This window comes from Aythya fuligula, chromosome 13 (genome assembly GCF_009819795.1).
Source record: "Aythya fuligula isolate bAytFul2 chromosome 13, bAytFul2.pri, whole genome shotgun sequence".
Lineage (NCBI taxonomy): Eukaryota > Metazoa > Chordata > Aves > Anseriformes > Anatidae > Aythya > Aythya fuligula.
Window position 1 is genome coordinate 11,764,033 of NC_045571.1, and position 24,701 is coordinate 11,788,733.

Sequence of the window (24,701 nt, forward strand, 5' to 3'; positions counted from 1 at the left end):
AACAATGGAGAGCGGCGATGGCAGCAAGCACGGGGAACGTGAAGTAATAAACACCGAGATAAGGGAGAAGAAATGGAAGAGATCTCCGATGGGAAAAAGGAGGAGGGAGGGAAAGCGCAGCAAAAAGAAATGAGAAACCCAGAGCTGAGAGATTTCCTCTCTCCCTGTGGCCAGGATTAGGGGTTCTCAGTTACTGGCATCGCCTGAGCAAGCTAATTTGTGTCCTGGAGAAGGGGAGAGGCAGAAGGAGAGGAACGACGCGCTGCCGGCAGTGGGAGGAGGTGCGGGTTGATGCTGGGACTGTGCTGTGTGCTGGGCACGTGTGGGCACAGCTCACACGCCGTGGGGCTGTGCACAGGGTCTGCGAGTACGCATGATGGCAGCAACACACACCGCCACACGCAACCCTGAGCATGTTCCCCGTGTCAGAGCATCTGCACACGCCGCCGCTCCAGCACACGCGCTGGTTGTTCATTCTCCTCTGCCTGCGTGCAAGGAAAAGGAGAAAAAGGCTTCGACGGGGGCTGGTGGAGATCCCAGGGAGGTGAGCAGGTCCTCGCTTTGATGGGGAAGCCTCTTGGCCCTGCTCTGCCTCCTCCCCGCTCTGCCTGCTCCCACCTCTGCTGCTGGAAGTGCTTCCAGGGACAGGGACACCGCTTAAAGGGGCAGCCCTGAACAATGGCAGCCTTGCCTCCCCCTGGTGCTCTCGAGGTCTGAGGGGCTGCCTCCTCATCTCCAGCCAAGCACAGCAGCTTCGCACCCAGCACCCAGCCAATTTCCCCCTGAGCATGACATCTCCTGGCCCCCTGGTGCCAAAACCCCCGGCCAGGTGGGAGCATGGCCCGGCTGTTCCCATTTCACCACCTTTTGTCCCTCTGCCCACGGCCAGACCGGGAAGAACGTGGCTTCCCGATGGCTCAGACACTTCGCACCCTTGGATCAGGAGGGGAACGGTGCCGAGGTATTTGCTGCAAAGCTTTACTCATTGCATACATTTGCCACACACCAGGGAGCAATCCTGCCTTCTCTGATACAGGCAGCGCACATACCACACACGTCATTTTATACATGCAGACCCCGCTATGCTCACGTAGCCTCACACACTGGCATCCTCTGCCGCTTGCAATGCAGCGAGGAGGTTTTCATTTTCATCTTCTAAGGCTAAGGCTGAGCAGAGATTCCCTACGTGGACTTTGGGACCAGCCCAAGCCCCGGGGCTCTGTGGCGGCACCACAAAGACAATGATTTCTCTTCCACCACTGCAATGCACGAGGGGCTCCCCTGCCCAGCCAGCCACGGCAGTGCTGCAGCTGGCATCGCTTCCCTCCCAGCCTGCTTGCAGTCATCTCACCAGCAGCTCTGGGCCAGACCTTGCCTGCAAGCAGGAGAGGGAAGGAAAGGAAAGGGGGGAGCAGACCGGCTCCAATTCCCTGCTCCTACCCAGCTCCCAGAGCTCACCGCACTGGATGGAGCGAAGGAAAGAGATAGCAAAGGGAAGATGAAAACCGCTTGCCAGGAATCAGCAGGCGAGAGAGAGATGAGGCTGATTTTGATGCAAAGAGTGGCAGAGAAACAGAGAGAAACCAGAAGCAGGTTTATAGCAAGGTAGCTGGGGTTTTGGGTGCTTTCTGTAAACATCTTCTGAGCGTATCAGCTTGGAATCAGATTATTTTGACCAGAGCTACAGAGTCAGACAGTAATGAAGAAAAACACGGGAAGGGAAGAAGAGGGTTGTGTTTTCCGAGGGGAAAGGAGGAGAGAATTCCCATTGATTCCCGTGTGCCTGCCTGCTACAGCATCTTGAAATAATAATTAGAAGGATCAATAAGAAATCATGTGAGGTTTGAAGATAATGAATGAAAGAGGCAGAAGAAGGAAACTGAAATGCCTTTCTTTAAAGCAGGGTAAATTGTTTTTCAGGCAGGGTCTAGCCTCCATTTTAATGCTTTGCAAACAGCTCCAACCATTTTCTGAGCTGGCTTGTGGGTTCAAAACACGACTGGTCTCTCCATTTAGAGGAGAAAGAGAGAGACAGCCTGAGAATGGGTCCTGGAGGAGAACACTAATAAAATGAACGTGTGTGGGAAGAAATGGAGGCAGTGAAATGGGGCAGAAAGCACACAGCATGCCGGCGATCAGAGAAGGGTTACGTAATAATCTATGGGAGCAGGGACGTAGCAGCAGAGCGAGGAATCCACAACTCAATGGAAAAAGCGGGTGCCAGTTTGGGAGCGCTGGCAAGAGGCACCGAGAGCCCACGAGGCTGCCCGGCGGGCAGCGTGCCCCACGCCTGCTAAGCACAGCGTGGTGAGACGCCCTCGACGCCACCGGGGCTTCAGGCAGCGGCATGGCAAGCGGCGAGGATGGCGGGTGGGTGCCGAAAACCATCACGCCCGACACCTGCCTTGTGCACGGCGAGCCCCCTGGGAGGATGCTTGGGCGCACGACCCCTACACCAGGCAGGACCACGATGGCCGGCCCGAGAGATGGTGGCAGCCAAGCCAAGCGACACTGGCCACCAACCCAAGCCACGATGACATCCAACTGGAGCCACCGCCACGGCGGCCACCCGCGACGCCCCGTGGGTGCCGGCACGGCCCCGCCGCTCTCCGGGGGGAGCCCCCCGGCAGCCGCCCGCCCCGTCCCCACCGACCCCCTCCGGGGAGCGCTACCCGGGGGCTGGCCCGTACCTGCTCGTACCAGTCGCGGCTCGAACACGTGCACTCGGGCCACCAGCCCGGGCCGCTGCCGTTCACCTTGGGCGCGCTCTTCCCCGGCGGCGGCGGCGGCGGCTTGAGCGCGGCGGCGTCGCGGGCGGGGGGCCCCAGCTTGGCCTTGCCGCGGGCGGCGGGCGCGGCCCCCCCGGGCGCCGGCAGGGTCTGCGAGCCGTAGCCGCCGTAGCCGTACTGCTCGTGCTGCCACTCGCCGTAGGAGGGGGGCTCCATGCGCCGCAGGGCCGCCATCCGCGTCACCTCGTAGCACTCGGGGCACTTGCAGCAGTGGTGGTGCTTGTGCATCGCTGCCCTACACCATAGAGCCGGCAGGGTGGGAGGGAGGGAGGGAAGGAGGAGGGAGAGAGGGAGGGAGAGAGGGAGGGAGGGAGCGGGGGGCGGCGCGGAGCGATGCGCGCACGGAGGGAGGGAGCGGGGAGGGCGCGGGGAGGGATGCTCGGGGGGGCGGCAGCGGCCCCCGCCCCGCTCCAGGCGCCTCCTCGCCCCCGGCCCCGCGGGAGGCGAGCGGGGGGGCGGTTACAGCGCGGGCAGCTCCGCGGGGCCGCGCCGCTCGGGCCCGGGGGTGCTCGGCTGCATGGGGAGGCTCGGCCCGGCACGGCTCGGCTCGGGAGCGCGGAGCGCGGCACCTGCGGCGGCGCTGAGCATCCTCTGCCTCCCCCCCCCCCGGCCCCGCTCCCCGTCAATCTGCGCCTCGGAGCCTCCGCGCACCGCCCCGCAGCGCCCCCGGAGCGCCGGGGGGGATGAGGCGGGGGCTGAGGGGGCTGCCCGCACCCACCGGGGCTTCTTCCCCTCGGGCGGCCCTGCCAAAACCCGCCCGCGAGCAGCAAACCCTGGAAACGTCCTTGCGTGGGGTGCTGTGTGGGAATCCAGGAGGAATGGAAAGCCTTTGCTCGACAGTGTCATGCATCAATCACCTGCGGCCACCCTCACCCCGACCCCATCCCCAGCTCCGGACACATGGGTGCTGCCAGCCCTGCCGGCTCTGTGGTTCCCACCCGGAGGGGTTCACTTCACCCTCGTCACCAGCCCGGCAGCAGCTCTGCTGCATCCCCACCTCAGCTCCTGCCTCTCCCTGCTTTGTTCCCGCACGCCCCAGCACAGCACCCTGGGGATGCTGCCATCGCCCTGTGAGCCACAGGCATGCTTGGTGTGCAGAAACTCCAAGGGCTTTTGCTGGGCCTTACAGATACTGCCATCGAGGGTGGTAAAAGTGCAGTGTTTTGGGGCTGCAGAAATCCCTGCTTGCACAGCAGGGCGAGGACACCACCCCCAGCACCGCTCAGCAGCCCCTTGCCTCTGGCACTGAGGCAAACTGAAGGATAGAAAGAAAGACCAGGGCAAAAAAAGCATACCTGACCAGTTAGGAGAACCTGAACCTGGCCTTCTATTCCTTAACAGTTGTAATAAACACTGGGGTGGGTGAAGAATTATTTGAAGAACTAGTACATAACCGGGTAGAAGAGCAGAGGGATGAAAGGGGTGTTCCAGGGCTCCTGCGGGACACAGGTAAAAGAACAAGACAAGCAGGAGGGGTCCACAAGTTGGTCCATAAGATGTGGCGGTTCAACACCCCAATTCAGGCTGTGAGATCCATAGGCTCCTACTGGCCTCCGTGAGGCTGGCCCAGCTCACAAGTGAGGCTTTTGGGTGGAGGAAGCACAAGTGGGTCAAATGCATGCCCCTGCCCGCACCTTGTTCCTTTAGCTCTTTAAGCCCCAGTGCAGCAATCCTTCTGCACTTCACTAAAGCAGACAGAAGAGCTCCTGCAGTGTTTGCTCCCAAGCAGTCAAGTGCAACGCTTGCTTCTGGGTGAAGGGGAGAGGGCAGAAGACACCCCCATAAGATCCACGTTGTCCCAGAAGCCCCAAGCACCACACGGTGCAGAGCCCATCCTCTCCAGCACTGGCTGCACCTCCTTGCCCCTGGGCTGCTCAGGTTACCTCTGTCACAGGACAGACGCTACCGTCATGTGCTGCTCTGTGCTCAGTGACACGGAGCTGTGCTCAGGTTCACACTGAAATTCCCCTGGCTCTAAATTTAGGAGAGTCATGTCCCCAGACAAGCAAGTCTGTTGAGCTCTCAGAAAGCTCTGTGAAAGCAGGTCTGCAGGTGAGGCTCACCCTGCTGCTCCCAGGGGCTCTCACGGACATACAGGCAGTTATGGGACCTGGGCACACTGTGGCACCGAGCCAGTGCCCAGGAGATGCACGTAAGGACCTGTAGAGCTCAGTGCCACAGGACACTGCAGCCACCAAGAGCTCACTAAGGCAAAGGAGGATTGGATGCCTGCATGCAAAGCGAGGCTGTTCCGAGCGATTTTCATCAATGAAAAACTGTGTTTCTGTGTGGAAGGAAAGCATGCAGTGTTGGAATTAATAGAGAACTTTACACTTCAGGCTTTAAGCAATTAGGATAATCTACACATCTGCTGCTGCTCCTTTTGCCATCTCCCAGAGCACGTGGTGCTGGAGGATGCTGGGCTGATGGCCCCGTGCTGGGGAGATGCTGCACCTTGACAGCCAGGGGTGACCAGGACAGGCAGAGGGCATCTGGCAGCAGTGAGGGCAGAGATGGGAACAGAGGGACTGGGGCAGGAATGAAGCTGAGGAAGGGGAGTGATGCACCACAGCAGAGCAATAAGCCTCGTAGAAACAAGCAGTCAGCATCTCCTCCGTGAACGTCAACAGACGTGAAGTCCATCCTGGCCTTCTGCCATCTCCCACCCTGCGACACTGAGATCTAAGTCACGTCAGCATCAAAGAGACATGCCCAGAGTCTGTAACATGATGATAGCTCATTACTGCTCTGACCCGGCTGCACACCTCCCTCCGACCGCAGTTCCCACCCTAGAGATGGCCCAGTTTGGCTGCAGAGCCTCACCACGGATCCAGGGCACCCTCCACCCCCACAAACCTCTGCCAAAGCCGTCTTTGGGCCACGGCCAGGTGGGACACCCGGGTCTGGAAGAGGCAGACCTGGGCAGGAGGAGAGCACTAGGGCAAGGCACGTGCTGTGTTTGCAGCCCTGACTGCTCACAGCTGCCCTGCTCCAGACACGTCTCCCTTCACTCAGCCCTGCGGTGAGGGCGGGTCAGGATAGGGGCTAGCACTTAGAGGAAGAAGTGCAAAAGCAAAGGACAAGACCTGTTAGGGAAAAAACACTTTAATAAGGAGCTGAATAAACAAGAGAAGCTTTTGATTTTTTCCCCCATGGCAGACTGAAATGTTGCCCTCACAAGAAGGTCTCTGGTGCTCCCCCTGGTCGGTCTCTGGCACCCCTACAGACAGGACAGTGCATGCAGCAGGCATTTCTTCCCCCAGCTCACCTATCTGTGGGTGCCCAATTGACCCTGCAAACCAGGAGCTCCCTCGTGTCCTGGAGCCTCACCTGCTGCCGCTCTCACTAAGTCCTTCCCAGCTTCCTACCACTTGCAGTTCCCTGCCTGAAAACCCTCCCATCCCATTTCAGCTCCTCTGCCGGGAGAGCTGTTTAATTCCTCATTTGCAGTGAGCCACGCGTGCTGCCTGCTAGCCCCACTTACAAGGAGAAAATTCCCTGGTTGTTGCTGCCTGCTTGCAGCACTCCCTAACACCATGTGGGGCTCGAGACACCTTCTCAGGCTTCCAAGGAGGCCAGTGCTGGCTGATAGCTGCATCCACGCTGTGCCTTGCCCAAGCTACCCTCAGCGTGTGTCTGCATCTCAGCTGCTGGGGGCGGCGCTGCCGTACCCCCAGGGTGCAAGCACCTGCACCAGAGTGCCCACACCTGGGTCTCGTGGGGCATGAGATGTGCCTCATGCTTTCAGGCAGCTGTGGGCATCTTGCCCTGCTCACCTGGGCAGTGAGCACTGCCAAAGGAGCCAGGAGCTGGTTTGCAGGCAGGTGCCTTCACCGACGGAAGCATTTCAAGGAAACCAAGTGCTCTCTGATCCTCTAGCCTCTTCCCACCAGAAGCCTGCCCGTCTTATTTAAATTCAGCTCTGGCAGCTGCTCTTTTTACAGGTGCTAATTTCTGCAAAGCATCAAGAAATCCCCGGAGATGGTGCTATGTACACGGCACGAAGGCGGCACGGAGCTAGGTTTTATCTGGCGTTGCCGGCATTTCAGCCCCTGTTGGCGCTTCCTTCCTCTCACATGAAGCCCTGCGGGAAGAGGAAGGCAAGTGTGAGGCACGGCGCATCCTTCCCTGAGCAGCCTTTCAAGGGCAGTCTGAAGAAAGGGGTTTGAGCCATTTCAGAGGGTTTTGTAGCACGTGCAGCCTTTCTGGGAATGGAAGATGCCTTTAGCCCAAGCGGTGCTGGCTCTTGCGGGGGCAATTTGGTCGCTGGCAGTGCCTGTGTGACAGCCAGCGGGGTGCGCTGCCACTGCCCCAAAGCCATGTGCTAGTGTGGGGCCTGGCTGCAGGTGGGAAAAGCCTCATATTTCTAATTAATGTATGAAGAGGAAGCTGGGAATAGTCTTGCATAGGAGGTACCTTTCTGGACTGCAAGCACCTGCAGAAAGCTGCCCAAGATCCAAACCACAGGGCCGACAGCAGGGACGAGGAGCAATGGGAGGTAAAGGCACGGAGGGAGCAGGCCACAGGGAGACAAGAAGCAAAGGGAAGAACCAAACAAACTTGGTCCAGCCCTGCCAGTTGGCTCCAGACCCCGTTCCAGCAGGGATTTCCCATATCTGTGGATTGTCAAATGAAAACTTTGCAGCACCGCCCTGCCTGGGCTGCAGAGAGCAGCAAATGGGGCCGCTGGGGTCCTGTGAGCCACTGAGGGTTTGCACTGCCACAGGGACAGGAAGGGGCAGGAGAGCAAATGCCTCCTGCTGAGACTGCTTCCCCACCCCACCAGGAGCAATTCACGCTGGGAAAAGCACAGTTAGGATAATAATAACAGGGCATACCAAGGGACCGATAGCTCTCAGCACTCTCAGCACAGTTGCCAAACAAATTATTCTCCTCCAGGGCAAAACCATTCTCATTCTATTAATGATCCCTGAGACGTTGCCCAGTGCCACGGTTCCCGTATCCTCACTCGTGGCAGCAACTGCACGAGGTTCTTCAGTAAACACCAAGCTCTGCTCGCAGCAGTTGCAATTCCAGCAAACGAAACCTCTTCCCCAACGTGTGGAAGGGGCAGAGGAGCAGAGCACCACAGCTTCATGACGGAGACCTGCAGCAGGTCCTACAGCACAGCCCACGCTCCCTCCACACAGAGGAGGGCCTGGGGCCCTATTTAATATTTTTGCAGTTCCAGCAAGCCTTGTGGATTTACTGAGGGCCTCACCGTGCACACAGTCACTCCCCCCAGCTACCTGGGACAGAGCCTCCTGCCTGGCCCTGAAGCCCATCCTCCTGCTCCTAGCACAGGGGTTTTATGGGGGTCTGCAGCACATGTCCACTGGGGAAATGACGCATCAGGGCAAAACTGTGGTTTTAAGCACCAAAGGCTCAGCTGGAAGCCCATAAAATACAGGGAAGAGGCCCTTACCCCAGATTAAACATTAACAGGACTCAGTTGCTGCATTGGCATGGCAATTAACAGCCCTGCCACGTCTCGTGGGTGCCCAGTCCTTGTGCACGCCTCGCTTCCTCTTACACAGAGCATGCTTGTGGCTGACGGAGCAGGGGGAAAGTCGGAGAATGTGGCGAGGACACAACTTTAGGGGCAGAGGCAGAGAAAGGAGGTACTTCGAAACCTTCCGTCTCCTTTCAGGAGGGAAATCTCTTACCTCTCCTTGTATAAGGCCCCGAGACTCCTGCAAGGGCTTGGCACTGCTCTGCTCGGAGCCAGGACAACACAGAGTTGTCCAGAGGGGCTTTTCCACCCACCCAGGGCGCAGGGAGCCAGGTCTGTTCCCACCCTGTATGGGAGGATGAGACGGGAGCTCGCTGGGTGCCCACTTTGGAACGGGCAGCCCTGCTCCAACCTGCCCCTCCCGGACCACAAAACACCCCTCCTGCAGCTCCCGCCTGCACAGGTGGGACACGCAGGGTGCCGGCTGGTCGGATTTTGTTTTTTTTTTTCGGCTTTTGGGGTTTTTGGCGGCGCACACGCAGCCTCAGAGGAGGTCTGAGCTGGCTGGAGCCCTGCAGCAGGTGCAGCATCCCTGCATCCATGGGGTCAGGGCGACCTCCCCAAGCAGGGGAGCAGCCTGCTGATGCCCCTATGGGGTCGGCGGCGCCCGGAGCCACCCGCCCTGGCCTCGAGGCGGCCGCCCCCTCGGCGCTGACCCTCCCTGCCGTCACTGCCGCGTCCCCTTTAAGGGAGCCAGCGCTGCGCGGAATTTCTGAATGGCTGCCCCCGCCCCGCGCCCGCCTGCCCCCCGCTCGGCCAATCAGCGGGCGAGCCGCGGGGCCGCAGCCGGCTCCCGGCCCTCTCTTAAAGGCGCAGTGCCACCCCCAGCCCTTCCCCTCCGCCGCCTGCATGGCGAGGGCGGCAAGCAGCGTTCCCAAGCCCTGGGGTGACCTTCAGGTGTGCGCCCACCCGCGGGGCAGGCAGGAGGCTCAGCTCGGCCTGGCAGAGGCACAGACACACCTACAGGGCTGAGACGCCGCCAGCACAAGCCTGGGGTGACAGGAGACCTGGAGGGGTGACAGTGCCACTGCCCCCACCACGGCTTCAGGCTTGGTTTGGGCACCGTGATGTCAGTGGGACATCACGGGCAGGCAGTGGGGAGAGCAGTTTCATTGCCACGCTCCTGCTGTGCACCCAGGCAGCGCCAACGCGCACAAAATCTCCCTGTAAGAACACCAGGCGACATTCAGCTTGCAAAATCTGCCACTGCGGGGTGGGACACGGTGACACAACTGGCCCAGGGAGAGGGACCTGAGAGCACAACAGGGCGCTGCAGCACGCCCATGGTGCAGCAGGCACAGCTCGCCCCGGTTTCAGCAGTGAAACCGGCCCCAGGACCAGCCTGTGCCTCCCCCAGCGCTGCAGTGCAGGTTCTCCCTCAGTTCCTACCTACAAACCCTCCCGCAGCCTGCTGGAACCCGGCTGCGAAGTGACCTGCTCTCAGAATTACCTTGAAAAGCGGGGAGGTGTCTGGCAGGACACTGCCGTGGTCCTGGCAGCCCCAAGCCCTGCTCTGGACACGCGCAGGTGAGCGCCTGGCTGTGGGGCTGGGGATCAATGCCGGCCAGGCACGATGCTCTGCAGGCCACTGCTTTGGGCACCGGCACGCCGGGGCGGTGCCAGCTCCAACAGCTATCTAGGCCACCGAGCGCAGAGGTCCTTTGCCTGAATCCCAGTGCTTGGAATCATTCCTTAGGCGCGACGCCAGCCAAGTTGTCGCACGGTGCTGTGTGCGTGCAGGCTGCACGGCTACAACAGGCGCTGGAGCGAATCCTTGCTTTCCCCCAGCAGAGCACCAGGTTGACTGAAACGCTCGTGTCACCACAGCCACACGTGGTCCAACCGCCTCAGAGCAAGGAGAGCAAAGCCAGAGGCAGCAGCATGTCGCAGAGCTCCTTTAAAACAGGTCCACGCTCAGCCTCACACGAGGGACAATTCCCAAACCTGCGCTCATCCACTGCCCTTGTTCCCCTGCAGATTCCCCTAATTCCTACAAAAGCCAAGGATAATGGATCTCTCAGCATAGCTCAGTGCTGATCCTCCAAATCCTAAAGACTAAAAGCCCTCACGAGCAGTTATCATGGCTGCTCTATTTATAACAGCGCTGGTGCTGCCTCTGCCACCAGAATCCTGATTTCCGTCCAGCCCGGCGCCATTAAGATGCAGCGACGTTCCCCCAGCTCCAGCGTTCCAGATAGAAAGCAGCTGGCCTGCCAGGCTCCGCGTTCAAGCTTGGTTTGTTCCTCAAAAAAAAAAATGGAGAGGAAAGCCCGTTTGTTTTGCGGAAAGGCACCCAGGAGATTTGTCATCAGCCTCCTGAGAGACTGGGGAGGCTGCAGGGGGAGCGGAGTGCAGGCAGGCGGGGATCGGGGTGGCAGACCCCCTGCGCCTGCCTCGGAGCAGGATTTTGCTCCATTGTGCCAGCACCTGTCCTATAATCCAAATGGCTCTGGCACAAAAGCCACCGCTGCAAGGCACGACGTGCGTGCACCTGGGGCTTGTCGGGGGAGCAAGCAGAAGCGAGCAGGAGGGTGGCCGAGCAAAGCAGGGTGGGGGCAAGGAGGTGGCGCAGCACCACCGGGATCCCTTCCAAGCTCCTGGCTGCTTTGTGCTGCGGGAGGTGGGCTCCAGCAGTAACAGGGTCATTCACCCCCTGCACAGCATCACCTCCTGCACAGCGGGGACCTGGTGCTGTTGGGGGGCCCGCAGCGGGGTGCACCAGCTCGTTTTGGAAACTCAATGAGCAAACCAACGGGTCACGGAGGTCTTGGGCAAGGCACTGATTTGAACGAACGTACAGACCAACAGCCCTTTCTCCAGCAGGGCTTTCTCATGCTGTGGAGCCAGAAAAGCCTCGGAGCCTGATGAGGATCTTCCTTTTGCTACCAGTTTTAGACAGAAAGGCCCCAAACAGAGTAGGAACAGGTGGCTGCGCACGACCCTTTGGTTGACAGGCTGGTGGCTCCACCAACTTTTTCATCCTTCACTGGAGCTGTATATTGAGTCGGGAGAACCGAGGTTTAAGCATCTCCTTGTTCATCTCAGCAGCAGGAATAGCAAGAGCCTCTAGTAAAGCTGAGGCCATTCAACCCCAAAACGTCCACCGAAGTGACAGCTCTCACTGACACAGCGCTCGCTGAAATCCCCTTTGCACAGCAGCGTCCTCGCGACACGGGCAGCCAGATGCCCAGCCGGGTGTCCGTGCTGCACAGGCTGACGTACGGCTCAGTCGGAGCGAGTTACAGCAGGCAGACATCCTCCTGGCCTCAGTGCTTTGGCTTCCGAGGCTGCGTCTGCAATGCTGAACCACAAAACTGCTGGAGAAAAACGAAGTTCAGAACCCAAAGCTCACCTCCGGGGCCTCTGGGCTGCTGTTTTTCTTCTCTGCTTCTCCTAAAATTAAATGTACGCTCAGAAGTGCACAGGGAATGCTACGGGGAGGGGCTGCATTAATTGTCAGACTCCCACCTGCGTTCAGGACCTGCTTCTCTGACCTGATGCTCCAGCAACCTGGCACCTGGCTGGAGCCGGGCAGCCTGGCTCCCTTTCCCTCTGCACACCTTGCAGAGGAAATTAAGAGCTGTGGGGCTACAGCTATGGCAGCGGGGAGCTTGCAGCGGGCTTTTCTGTGGCCACAGCATCTGCTGGTCTCACCCCAGCCCTGCAGGTGCCCTGAGCCACTGCAGCAGCAGCTGCGCCTGCCAGCAAAGGCGCAGAGCATGGGAACATCCTTATCTTTGGCCAAAGGGAAATGGGGAGGCAGGAAAAAGCACTCAAGAGAAGGAGAGGGGAACCAGACAGCCGGTCGCCATGCTGGCGGTACAGCCTGCCTTTCTCTGCCAAAGCCCCTGGGGAGCTCCATGAACCTTTTTGGCACCCGAGCTGCGGGTCAGAGCGGACAGATGCCTCTTCTGCTGGCTCCTAACAGCCGGCAGGGGCATTTCTGCTGAGCTGGGCCACGTCCTCCCTGGACGTAAGGAGGGAAGGGGATGTTTTTGGCCTCATCCCAGCAGGGGTAAAGCACAGCCTGCACCCAGCACACTGCAGGCACACTCCGCAGCATCCCCTGCACCCCCAGCCTGGGGGAGCAGCAGCACGCTCTCCCAGTGAGTTTCGCCATCCCCTGGCACTGCAGAAGCACACAAGGCACATCTGTTTACTGAAGCAGCCTCTCCCGTGTGCTCTCTCTCCCCGTCACGCTAAGATCTGCTGGTGCTCAGCGGTGGCTGTCGGGATGAGCAAGGACAGAGCCGCGGCGCTCAGCGATGCGGGGAAGGAGGGATGGATGCAGGGCAGGAGGCTGCAGGAGGGGCGGCACCGCGCTGGCACCATGACAGAGATGAAGTCAGAGCAGCTCCGGAGCTGTGCCGGGAGGCAGGAGGGGATGGCAGGGGAAGAGCAGCGCTTCCTCGCAGGCGCAGAGTTTCTGCTCATCAGCGGTATTGTTCCTCTTGAATTCATCTCTCCAGCTGGCTGCTCTCTGCTCCCCGGAGGGGGGGGGATGAGGATGGGGTTCTCAGAGGGATGAAGCCTTCCTGCCACCCTCCGGGCGCAGGCGAGCAGCACCGGCTGCAGGAGCAGCTTCGCGGGTCTTCCCCCTGCAGGCGCACGCAAGCCCTGAGGAGCCCTGCTAAGGCAACCACGGGGCTCAGAGAAAGGTCGAAATGGAGGATTTGGCTGGCAAAACCCCACGAAGCCCTCAGCCCAGGCGTGGTTGTGCCTCCGAGGGCTTCAGCAGGGCATTTCAGCTGGCTGAGTCCCTTAGCAGGCTGAACATCCACTCTTCCAGCGAGGGATGCTTTCAGCGCCCTGAGCCTCACCGTCAGGAAACACGCTGGATACACGTTGGTGCTCGATGTGCCGGTCCTGCTTCCTGAGCAGCAGCCATTTGCACGCTGCAGGGCTACTCCGAGTGCACGCGCAGCCTTGCCAGCAGACAGAAAATTTCCTGTTCCTGGAAGCATTTGTGCAGACAGGCAATTTGTTTCTTGAGCGTCTTCCCGGCTAAAGCAGGTTATGGTGGCTTTTGCTCTGCCATCACCGCCGGGGAGAGCTGCGGGCAGGGGAGAGGACAAAGCCAGGACAACAGAAAACTTATTTACACTGATGGATGCGATAAGAGAATTGCACTTACTTCAGGCAGGACAAGCCAGTTAATCTCTCCGTCTTTTATCAGTGGCAGGGTGCCCGCTACAGCTCTTGTGCCTGGGCTGACAGCACCGGGGTGCAGCTGCTCTGCCCTGCAGCTGGTGCCCACGTGCCCTAGCATCAAATATCACCTATTATAGCTGCTGCCCTGGTTCTTCTGAAAGCCCTTTGCCAACTTAAGCGTTTTTCTGCAACCCGCTTTGGAAATGTCCATGGCAAAAAGCTCACACCAAAAGCTGGGGAACAGGAAGACGCTGAGGAGCTGGGCAGAGTGTGATGCAGGGGGTTAGCCAGCCCCGAAGGCATCCTGCACACCCGGGCTGTTGAGAGCCAAGACCCAAAGCGGTGCTGGGCAGGAGCTGGGACATCCTCAGCACGAAGGCGTCCCCCAGGCACTGCTGCCCTCGCCTCATGGTCTGGGTCACTCACACGGGGCCTGCTGGTGTCCTGCTCCACCAGGACAGAGCCTGCTTTCAGTGACGAGCTCGTTCCAACGATGGCAGCTGAGGGAACGGGCTCACCTCCACGTCAAATCACCCGCATCCTGGCTCAGCAGTGCCCAGAGAGGAGCAGCTCTCGAGCCCGCAGCTCTCCAGCACAGCTTGGACCCATTTTCCAGGAAAGCTGCCCCACGCTGCACAAAAATCTGAGTTTCAGGCAGGACTACAAGCTGAGTAGTGGCCAAGCCCAGCACCGAAGGTCGCCATCCCGAAGGTTTATCCCTCCAGGTCCCTGCTCTGCACACGGGAATCCTCTGGGACAGAAGAGGCTGCAGGTGAGAGGCCCCTGGCTGGAGGCAGCAGCACCCAGCACCTGCTCCTGACCCGTACTGATAGAGGGTAGGAAAGGAGGAGGCTGAAAATAACAAAGCTTCAGAAAAGAACGACAGGAATTATTTCAGGGCTGGAACAACCTGCCTCACACTGAGAGAGTGAAGAAGCCAATCTGTTTAGTTTATCTGAGGGAAAGTTAAGAGGGAACTCAGACGCATCTATAAATACCTACATGTTGGGAACATTTCTGATTGCAGCGGCCCTTTATCCTAGCAAACAAAGGCAGCAAAATCTCCTGGGGCTGGGAGCCAAAATAAGAGAAATTCAGGCTGGCAGCAAAGTGCAGATTTTTAATGGAAAAGATAAATAACCACTGGGACAACCAGGCTATAGATTCCCCACAGCAGATCACCCATTGTGTGAAGTCCCAAAACTGAGGCTAGGTGTCGTTTACTGAAGGGAACACTGCAACTCAGGCAGACGTGGGGGGCTGGATGCAAGAGACCCAAACTACACAGCCTGGGGCACTGAGGAAGAAAATCCCTGAAATCCGCAGGCTGACTGGTGACTGATCAGGCTCCTGCCCCTTGTGGGTTTTTGCCCCGGGCCTGCCCCACGTCCACAGGTGCAGCCCAGGAATTTATTCCAATTGCTTAATTTTAAAAAATATGCTCTTTTCTAAAGCAACCTTTTCCCAAAATCTGTGAAAATGCTTCTTTCAGAGCCAGCATTTGGCCCGTTCCCTCTCTCTGAGCCCAGTGCCTCTGCGAGGGACGCTCCTAGCTTTGTCCCCTGCACCTCTCCTTTGTTCCCTGCTGACCGGCATCCGAGCTGATCCGAACCGCTCCCGTCCTCCTGTCGTCTTCATCCAACCCCAGTCCCACCCTCCCACCACTGGTAAAGACCTGGTGAATGTTTGAAAACGTAGAGAGTAGCAAAGAGGAAAAAGGAGAAATTAAACAGTAAGGAAAAAATGGGGCATTACCCATTTTATTGTGGTCTAGAACAAGAAGGAAAACATTTAAAAAGGTGAGAAAAGAAGCAGAGTAATTTTCATCTTTAAAGTATCTTGGAAGAAGAATCCGACCTAGCAAACAAGCATTGTTTCAAACCATGCCAAGGAAAACAACGTTTTCATACTATTTTAAATCTGTGGTGAACTCCATCCATCACGGCCACTTCCTCCCTCCCAAAAGGCTCAGAGCGCATTTTGCCCTTCACTCGTCCCTAAAACTAGCATCAGATGCGCAGCCCAGACGATGTACTCGCACCAGGAGGAAGCTGAGATTTACGATGCACATCCAAACAGACGGCGTTTGCAGGTAAATAGTGGAGAAAAGCTCCTGGTATGCTGAGGAATGGACCTGCCATTTAAGATCTTGGAGAGAAATTTGGAAATCTGCGGGGTGGGAGAGTGCCAGAGCTGGGGGGCAAGAGAGACAGGGCTGGGTGGATTTCCATCCCACGCAGCTTCCATCCCCATGCCACATCCATCTGCCCTCCGAACCCGGAGGGCTGCCACTGGACCACACTAGCGCTAGCACAAAGGGATGTTTTTGGAGCCGTGCGGGTCGCTGCCACGTTTCCCAGCCTGAGCACCACCAGCCCGTTGGGAACTGCCTGAGGAAACACCGCCAGCCCCGGCGAGGGGAGCACCTCCCCGGCACCGTCCCGCGGTGCTAGGGGCACGCGGCCCCGGTGCTGTCCCCGCGGTGGCAGCCGCCGGCCGGGCGGGACGCGGTGCGGGGGCTCACCTGGGGCAGGGCGCTGCGGGAGCCCAGCACCAGGCTGCAGACGCTGGTCGGTGCCTCCGTCCTGCGGGCTGTCACCCTCACCAGCCGTGGAGGGGTCCCCGGCGTGCCGCAGGTGGCCACGGGCAGCCTCCGCTCACCGTCCTCGGCCTGCTCCTGAAACGAGGTGAGGGACACAGGTGGGTAGGGCGGGCTGGATGCACCCGCATCTCCCCCACTGCTTCTGGATGGGCATCGGGGTCACTGCAGGGGGCAGCAGGGCTGCATCATGCGGCTGGGCAGGGGCAGCTCCCTGCTGCTTTTCTTCTGCACAGATGTTCTGCCAATACGGGATGCATCAATGCATATTTTTTTAATAAGGGATTTGATGGTGTCCATGTGCTTGGGCTGCATTCGGGTAAAGCAAAACCTCTGCAGCTCACTCAGTGCAGGCTTCCCACTTGTTTCCACATGGATTTTTAAATGCCCTTATTGACCATCACATCCCTCAGGGCCTGACGGGCGGGCCTGTCTGCAGAGACTGGGGCCACAAGAGACCCATGAGAACAAAATGGGATCTCACTGCCTGTTGCTCCAGAAATAAGGTATAATTCCAGTGAAAACTGATCCCTAACAATAAACTAGATCTGGAGTTTTGCCTTTAAAGAGAAGACCATCAGTGTGAAGGGCTCAAGAAAAAATGGGGCTAAAAAGGTTCCTGAGTCAGAGGGACGGATATCTCCTGCACTGATTGTTCGCATTTTTGTCCCCCCTGTTCTTGCTGTTGACCATCAAATGACTCACAAATGTTCCCATATCCCCAGCACAGAGGCATCCCAGAGCATCCCTCAGCAAGGTGTGAGGCAGCAATCAACAGAGAAGAGCTGCGTGGGGAGCAGGGCCTGGAAAGGCCAAATTGCCCCTGCCGGTTTGCCTTCATGCCTTTGAGATAACTCAGACCCTACTGCTCAACTGCTGCCTCCCTGCCTGGTACCTATCTTTTTAAAGGCTGTTGGAAATTAAAGAGAACGCAAACAAGAGACATGGAAGTTATCTGAGAGCTAGAAAAAATCCTGAAAAAAAATAAACTTAAAAGGCCCAACCTACTTCAGTCATCAGAAGCAGCCTGCGAGGCGGCTAGATCAGACAGTCCCAACGTGTCCATGGGAGAACGCATCAGAACAGGAAGCAGAGCTGGAGCAGAAGCCCCTTGCATTAGGAATAATTCAATTAACACTTCTGAACCAGAGATGTTGCCTAATTATTGAGGCAAGCTACAACAGAGGAGGTGTGGAAACGCTCTGTGGTGTGAGCTGGCTGGGCTGTGGTGCTCAGCAGGCATCGCCTGCCTGCATGCTGTGGGCATGGGAGCCGGTGCCCAGCCTGTCCCGTGGTGTAGGGGTGCAGAGTCCAGCCCCACAGCATCGTGCTGGAATGGCTCTTACCTCAGGGAGATTTTGGGGCTCTCTGGGGGTGTCTGAGGAGCCGGGCTTGCTGGCCCCATGCTGCTGCCGGGCTGTGCTGCAACGCGTGTCCGGGCTGGGAGGCTGCAGGGGTGCAGAGCGCAACGTGAAGTCATAGAATTCGTGGATATCTGCAAAACAGCGTGAGAAATGTTCACAGGACTCGGCAGGCGGCCTGATGCCAGCATCCTGCAAGGGGTGCCGTGTCTGTGCCCACCAGCTCTGCCTCCAGAGTGCGGTCACAGGGCACAAGGTCCAAGACGTACAAGCTCTGAAGCTGACAGCTGTCACTGTGTTACCTCCTGCTCCTTCCCTGATAAATTCCCTCTTTCCACCTGGCATGATGCAACCAGAGTGCCACAAGCAGAAACCCTCACCCTGGTCTGTTGTTATACACAGGGGCTCTGGAGAGAGATGTGAGCATGGGACATCCCAGCCCCACTGCTCCGGAGACAATTATGGGGTGACAGTGGGACAGCCACTGCCCCAGAGGTGGCTCCAGAGAGGATGTGGGTGCCTGGACCCCCTCCTACCCCTGCCAGGAGTGCTTTAGTCTCTCAGGGGACTGCAGGAAGCAGCAGGGCTGCAGTGGTCTTTGCTCCTTCCCACTGAAGCCCCCATGGTGCTCAGCAGCCCCAGCTCCTCACGCCCAGGCTGCTCCAGAGCCCAGCTGGGCTCTGACCACAAGATTCAGAATCTCTGTAGGAAGAGCAAAAACTCACAGGACTACGGCACAAGTGTTTGATTTCAGAAGGGGAACTGCATAAAAAGTGAGAAGCTCTTTAAAAAGAAAGCGAAAGGGGTAACAAAGAGGGTGGGAAGCAGTGAGCCTATTTAGAGGCACCACACCGAGACATCAGAGCCAACGCGCAGCGCCGGCCCGGAGCATGTTGTAAAGGCGAAACGGAGGAAAGCACGGCTGGACTGCAGGGGAGGGAGGCTATTAAAAGGGAGAAGACATTTTCCTAAACGGCTTAAGCTGTGTCCAAATGAGAAAAGCAGAAAGGATGGTAAATGCTGCCAGGTTAAATGTAAAGCTCCGAGGGGTCAGCCAAGAGAGTTTGGTAAATGCCTAGTACGAGGCATGAAAAAGTAATAAATCCCTTCAGGCACACAGGAGACAGGAAGCCGGTAGGAGGCTGCAGGGCCAAAAAGTGACTGCAGTGTAAACAAGCACTTGGAAGGGGAAAAGCCACAGCAGGAAAACCAAATTCATTTTCTGCTTGCACTGCAGAGGAGCCTGGAGAGCACCAGGTCTGCAAGCGGCCCGGAGGGCAGCCAAAAGCTCTCGGCTCAAGGGGTACTTAGTGAATGCACGTTTAATAAGATTTCCAAAGGAAACCTGGTGCTTGGCAAGGGTTCCCTGCAAGAAATCCCACTGCCATGGGAAGAGAGGGGAGATGCGGATGGCCAAAAGTCAAAAGGCAGGAAACAGGAGCAGAAAAACAGGGCTGTTTGTCACTGCAGAGAAAATGTGAGCAGAGTTGCACTGGGGGCTGTACAGGGAGCAAGGCTGGGTAGAGCAATAACTTAAATTCACTCCCTTGAGCTTAGAAAGTACCGAGAGTGCTGAGAGCCTCTTGCCTTGCTGTCCCCAGGCTTTGCGCAACAGCGCACGTGCTCGTGTAATGCGGAAATCTGCCTCAGCCAAAGCAAACCCTGCTCTGTGCACGCCTCTCCCACCGGGAGAGCAAACCCCAGGCAAAGCTCAGCACAGGGTTGGGGAGTGCTCAGAAGAGCTACCCCAGTGCCCAGAACTGTGCAAGACCCCAGGAAAATAAATAACAATAATAATAAACAACAAAACAGGTGCCCTAGCCTGTGGGCAGGGCCATGCCGAGCACTGTCCAAGGCCGTTTGCCAAGGAGGGTTTCACAAAGCAGGGTTACACCCCATGCAGAAATCCCCATCCTCTCCCCCACTTCACCACGTGCCCGTTCGCTGCAGCAGCGCGTCCACGTTGCAGCTGAGAAGAGCAGCATCGATCCTCCATCGCCCTGCTCCTGGGCGCTTCCTGCTTACCTCCTGGCTACGGGGAAAAAGCTGCTATAAATCCACTCCACCCCCTGTGCAGTTTTGTGCCTGCTGGGAGCCCTTGTCCGGGCAGCACCGTCTCACTGCCCAGCTTCAGTAATACTTCGGGAGCTTCTGCCTCAGGCTGCGTTATCACCAGGCTCTGTCCTGTGCCCCGTTAGAAACCGGGCAGCTGGCAACATCAGGAGGGGCTGGAGTCCCCAGGGCCACCCGCCGTGCATCAGGTGCATCTTCACTGGTGCCGAAAACACTGCTGGCAGCCCCCAAAGCCATCATTAACCAGCCACGAGGTCACAGCGAGCACTCATCGCGCAGCCAGACAGTCGGGACTTTGTTTTAGTGCACAAACATCTCTCCCCCTGCTCATAAAAATAGTCCTTGCGTAACGGGATACCACGAGCTCCTCGCTGCGCGGATTACCCTTGGAATGCACACAGCTTCACACAAACAAAAACAGGATTTGAACGGCCCCGTCGCAGGGGTGCACCGCTGCTGGCAGCCTCCTTCATCACCCGCCTGCTGCAGGAACGTGGCCTCGGGCAGCCAGGCTGCTGAGGAGCCTGGGGTACAGGGAGGTTGTCCTGGGGAGCAGCTGCACCACCTCTGAACCCCCTGCCCTCTGCAGGCACTTGCCAGGAGAAGGAACTGCTGCTGGCACCAGGCATTGAAGGAATCCACTGGGATCAGCAGCTGGGGTTCAGGCAGCAAAGAGCACAGCAGCAACAGAAGGATGTTTTAGGACATGCGTGCCTGCATCATTCATGCTTATTTAAATATACGCTCATTTCCTTCATTTCTTTGTGCATCAAAAGTTGCATCCAAGTTTGCTTTACCTGCACGCTCTAAGAGTGGTGCTACCCGAAAAGGCTCAGTAAGAAGACGGCGTGCCTGCAAAAGCTATTCTGCACGTTCTGTCTCCCAGGCTGGTTTCTCTTTGATGAAAGTGTAAATCCACTCTAGATCTAATAAGGAAAAGTAACTCAAGACGTACACAGATGAACAGAGATTAGACTTTAACAATTTCCTCCTGGGGTTAATGCGTCAAATAAATGCCATTAAACATTTCCACAGCACCTGCATCTGAGGGACAATACAGCTGCTGGCACAGGAGAGGTCAGCTTGTCCCCGAGGAGAAACCCCAGCAGTGTGTTTCTCCTGGATGCAGGGGGAGGGCTGGGGGCCCAAGCAGCAGAGAAACAGCATCCAGCAGCGGCTGTGCCAGCTACTGCCCAGGCATGGACCAGCACCAAGCCCTCGAGCGATTTTGGGAGGAGCTGCCCTTTCGGCTGTGGGTGCATGGGGTGGCCAAGCACGCACAAGCTGTGCCTGTCCACCCAGCTTGACCAGCAGCAAAGGGCACAAGGGCCCCTTTCAGCCCAGCTGCGGCTGCTCCTGACCCCAGGCTCAGCGCCCTCTTGCCAGGAGGCTTCCCTGCGAGTCACGAGCTTGGCTCTGCGGCATCAAACCGCTCAGAGAGGCCAGGAGGAGGGAACCAGTGAAGCTTGCGCAGCCAAGGAATTTCTTTTGTGCTGTGGTTGGTGCATTCCAGCACAAAGCAGCTCCCGCATTACTTGCCCTGCACTGCGTTGAAACCCTGCTGGGGCAGGATCCGTCCTGGCAGGGTCAGTGTGCGCCCAAGTTCCCTGGCAGCTCTAGGGAGGGTGGTCGGGTCCTGCATGGTGTTCACAGGGATGTAAGGGGCTGTGCTGTGCTCAGAGGAGTCTGGCAGAAAGTGGTGCATGGGCAAAGCAACACTGGCATGTTTGCAGCGAGCGGGACATCCAGCCCTGGCATGATGCACGGTTCCACCTGAATGTCCCAGCGGATCCGCTCCTGGAGCTGGGCAGTTTGGGGTTTCTGGAGTCCACAAAGCAGCTTACTCCTAAAAAAAGTGCACAAGAAGCCACATCCCTTGCATTTTTCATGTGGAACAACGTGTAAAGCTCCATGACGTTTAGCACTTCCAGCAGTTCTACTACTGCTTAATGCGTTTTGGTGCTCAAACTCGGTGTATGTCTGAGGACAAGCAAGTACCAGCCTTGTGCATTTGCCTTCTCTAGGGGTCAAAAAAAAGCCAGCACGTGCTGCTGACACCATGGAAGAGGACGGAGCTCTGTAGCTGAGAGCAGTCTGCAGCCAGCAGCACCTGCTGCTGTGTGAAGGGGAGCGAGGGCACAAGCCAGAGCCGCGGCACACCCTGCAAGCCTGCCTCAGAAACACCCCGACCCAGCCCTCCAGCTCTGAGCAAACTTCACCCAGAGACACAGCAGCCCACTGGGAAAAGGGTGGGTGAGAACCAGATCAAATGGAAGCGCTCCACCCTCCTGGAGCAAGCCAGCACCACCTGTCACCATGCCCTGGTGGGGACACCGAAGAAGCCCGGCACGTGCCAGCTGTGCGGACACGGCCACCAGGCAGTCGGACACAGCACTGTGCAGGGCCAAGGAATTCACAAACACACACACTCTGAGGAAGGGGGCGGAAGTAATTAATGCAAACTCCAGTTTGGTAAACACATCGAGAGAAAACTTGCTGTCGCACAGGAACTAATATCCTGTTAAACCAGTTGAAAAGGTCACCAGCAATCAAGCGACACTCCCTTGTGCCAGTGTTGACAGGACACTGGGACAGCGGCTTACAGCATTGCTGAGCAGCCCGTGCCACCTCCCTCCATGCACGCCAGTGTGCAACGTGCAGCTGGCTCCATGTGCACGGACCTGCTCCTTCCAGGTCTGTTCTTTCCGTGTCACTTTTGTCCTAATATAAACAGCCCTGTGCTTTGTGAGGGCTGCACTGCTGCCTCCACATCAGCCCGAGCTGGGTTGGGGGAGCATGCGAGGCAGATGCAGGGGTTGGGCTGGTTTGGGGTTTGTCAGTGTGAGCACAGTAGGAAAAGAAATCCTGGCTTTTCTGCAGGAGGCCTGGGACGGAAACCTCCAGGGCTGCACGTGTTTCCCCCGAGCCTGCAGCACGCAGGACTGAGGAGAGGAGCTGAGCAAGAGTTCCTGAACCTCTCGGCTTGTCAGATCCTCTGTAAATGGGTCTCTGGGATTATGTCCAAAATTTGTGTCCACCACACATTTTGTGTTTGATATCACCCAGCTAGGAATTGGTCTGCTCTGGCAGAGTGGATTCAAGCACCAAAACACATTGGCTCTTCCATTTTAAGAAAAGACCTTCATGGAGAAAGTGGGTTTTCAAAGGGCATCATTCGGAAAGCCAGCTGCGTTTTGTACAGAGGAGCTGTGTTCCCTGATGAGAGTCCAGCTGCGTTTGCCTAAATCCACATGGAGAGAGCTACACCATACTCTGAACTGCGTGTTTGGTCCCAGGTAAAGCACAAGCCTCACCATCACGTCCATGTCTTGAATGAAATGAAGGTGCTCACACAGCACATTGCTCAAGAGCATTCGTGGGCTGAGCACGGGCAGGCCATCTTGTGCCGCATGTACAGATTCTCTCCCAGAGGTAGAAAGATCCAGTTTTCCTTCGGGTCAGCAGCAAGAATGGGAAGTGGCAGGTTGAAATCAGGCAGGAAGGAATGGGAGCCTGCCGCCAGGGTGTCCTTGGATGGCAGCAGGGCTGCAAACCCAGCAGCAGCTGCAGACACGTTCTGTCTGCACACGCAGGGCACACTTAGGGCATCGCAGCATCCTTTAGCAGGTGCTGGATAGATCAGAGGTGCTAGACAGGATGGAAAAGGCCTTACCCCTTGACAGTCTCCTGCCTGAGGAATCCCGTTCACACTACAAACAGCTGGCAATTGTATCCCCTGTTCCCTCTACCTCCTGCCCAAGCCCCACAGTGGAGATGCAGTCCAGGCCCCTGGCATTACAGGCACCCAGGTGCTTGTGCAGGACGCACCCAGCCCGGTCAGTGCCACGCACCCACGCAGGATCAGGCCACCAGCAGCACCCACTGACCACAAAGCCCCGGAGAACAAAACAAAGGGGCTCACCCAGCAGAGCCTGGAATAGTTCACTTTGGAAGATGTGCGAGATCTTTCCGATGGAGGCTTTTAACTCCTGTTCCTCTGGGGACAGCAGGGTGCTTTGGTATCTTGTAAGGATTTCCACTGCCTTTTCGGTGTCTGTAGAGGCAACACAGGAGTAACAAGGCATTAATACTGAAAGATGGACAGACATCCTCAAGGAAGGCTTGAGTGCACCCTCAGAGTGGTGCAAAGAGCTCATCTAGGTAATACCTCAATTGTCTTTTAGCTCTGGATTTTAAAGAGTTGGACAGCCACCAAAGCAGCCTTCTACACATCCCTGCAAGAGTTCTGTCACCATGTTTATATCTGGTAAACCCCAGGCACACCAGTTAAATGTGTGAGTGCAGCTAACCCCACCATGAGCTGCAGAGCAGCCATGGAGAAGGGGCAGACAGGGACTGTAAGGGAACTTGTCCTGTCTGCTGGCCTTCCTTGACCCTGAAAATCAGAGCTAGACTCGTGCTGCTGTCCCTGCAGGCAGCCTGAGTACCACTGCTACCTCCCAGACAGGCAGAGAAGCTATTCAGGAGCCAGACACATCCCTGTTGCACAGGGCTGCTGGCATTGCCATGAGGTACTGTACGCTCTCCCACGAGGGGCTAGATGGCCACAGCAAAGATGAGTGCAGCTGCAGCTGCCCCATTCACAAGATATTGCAAACAGCTCAGCTCCATGAGCAGAAAAACTTTACAGGGTGAAGTGTGAGAATTGCTGAGAGGGATGCTGGCCGGGAGGGGAGCAGGAGGCTGCTGTGAAGACTGGCTCACCATAGCCGTGGGACAATTTTGGACCCAAAATAATGGAGCTGTGATCTCCCTGTGCCAGGGTGGCCCCATACTTCTCTGGGCAGACGTGCGGAGCTGCCAAGCTCAGTTCCATAGCTGGGCAAAATCCAACGCCAGCCCCAGATGTGACCCATATCGGATGGGTGGGGAGCTCCCACGGACCTTGAGCCCGTCCCGGCCCTGCCACTGAATATTTCCCTTTGTCACCCAGGCAGCCCGCAGACAAAGGGCGTCTGTGTGCGGAGGCGGGGGAGGCATCCCGCCACTGTCAGGGGCTCATCTCTTGACCCAGGAACTCATGCAGAAAGGATGGCCTGCTTGTCCCAGGGCTCTGGGCAGGGAATTCAGGTCACCAGACAAGGGGGCCTGTGTCTGGCAGGGCGCGTGCCACCTGCTGTCCCAGCTCGCCCCGACGGGCTCTCCTCCCCACTCCTGAAAGAGAAAGGGGGCTCGCCTGTGCCACCAGCCCACGG

At 57.6% G+C, this 24,701-nt stretch overlaps 1 protein-coding gene across 5 annotated transcripts in view; it reads right to left on the reverse strand.

Annotated features, from left to right (window-relative positions):
- The window catches only part of DLG3 (discs large MAGUK scaffold protein 3), a 71,869-nt gene that overhangs the window by 46,360 nt on the left and 808 nt on the right, over window positions 1-24,701 (reverse strand). For 3 of the 5 annotated variants that reach the window (XM_032196128.1, XM_032196127.1, XM_032196126.1), the window contains exon 1: window positions 2,691-3,017. In XM_032196128.1, the coding sequence (XP_032052019.1) occupies window positions 2,691-3,017 (327 nt within the window). Of the gene's footprint in view, window positions 1-2,690; window positions 3,018-15,976; window positions 16,130-17,397; window positions 17,547-23,407; window positions 23,540-24,701 lie in introns of those variants that run through there. The other 2 variants (XM_032196124.1, XM_032196123.1) reach the window with 1 other exon arrangement.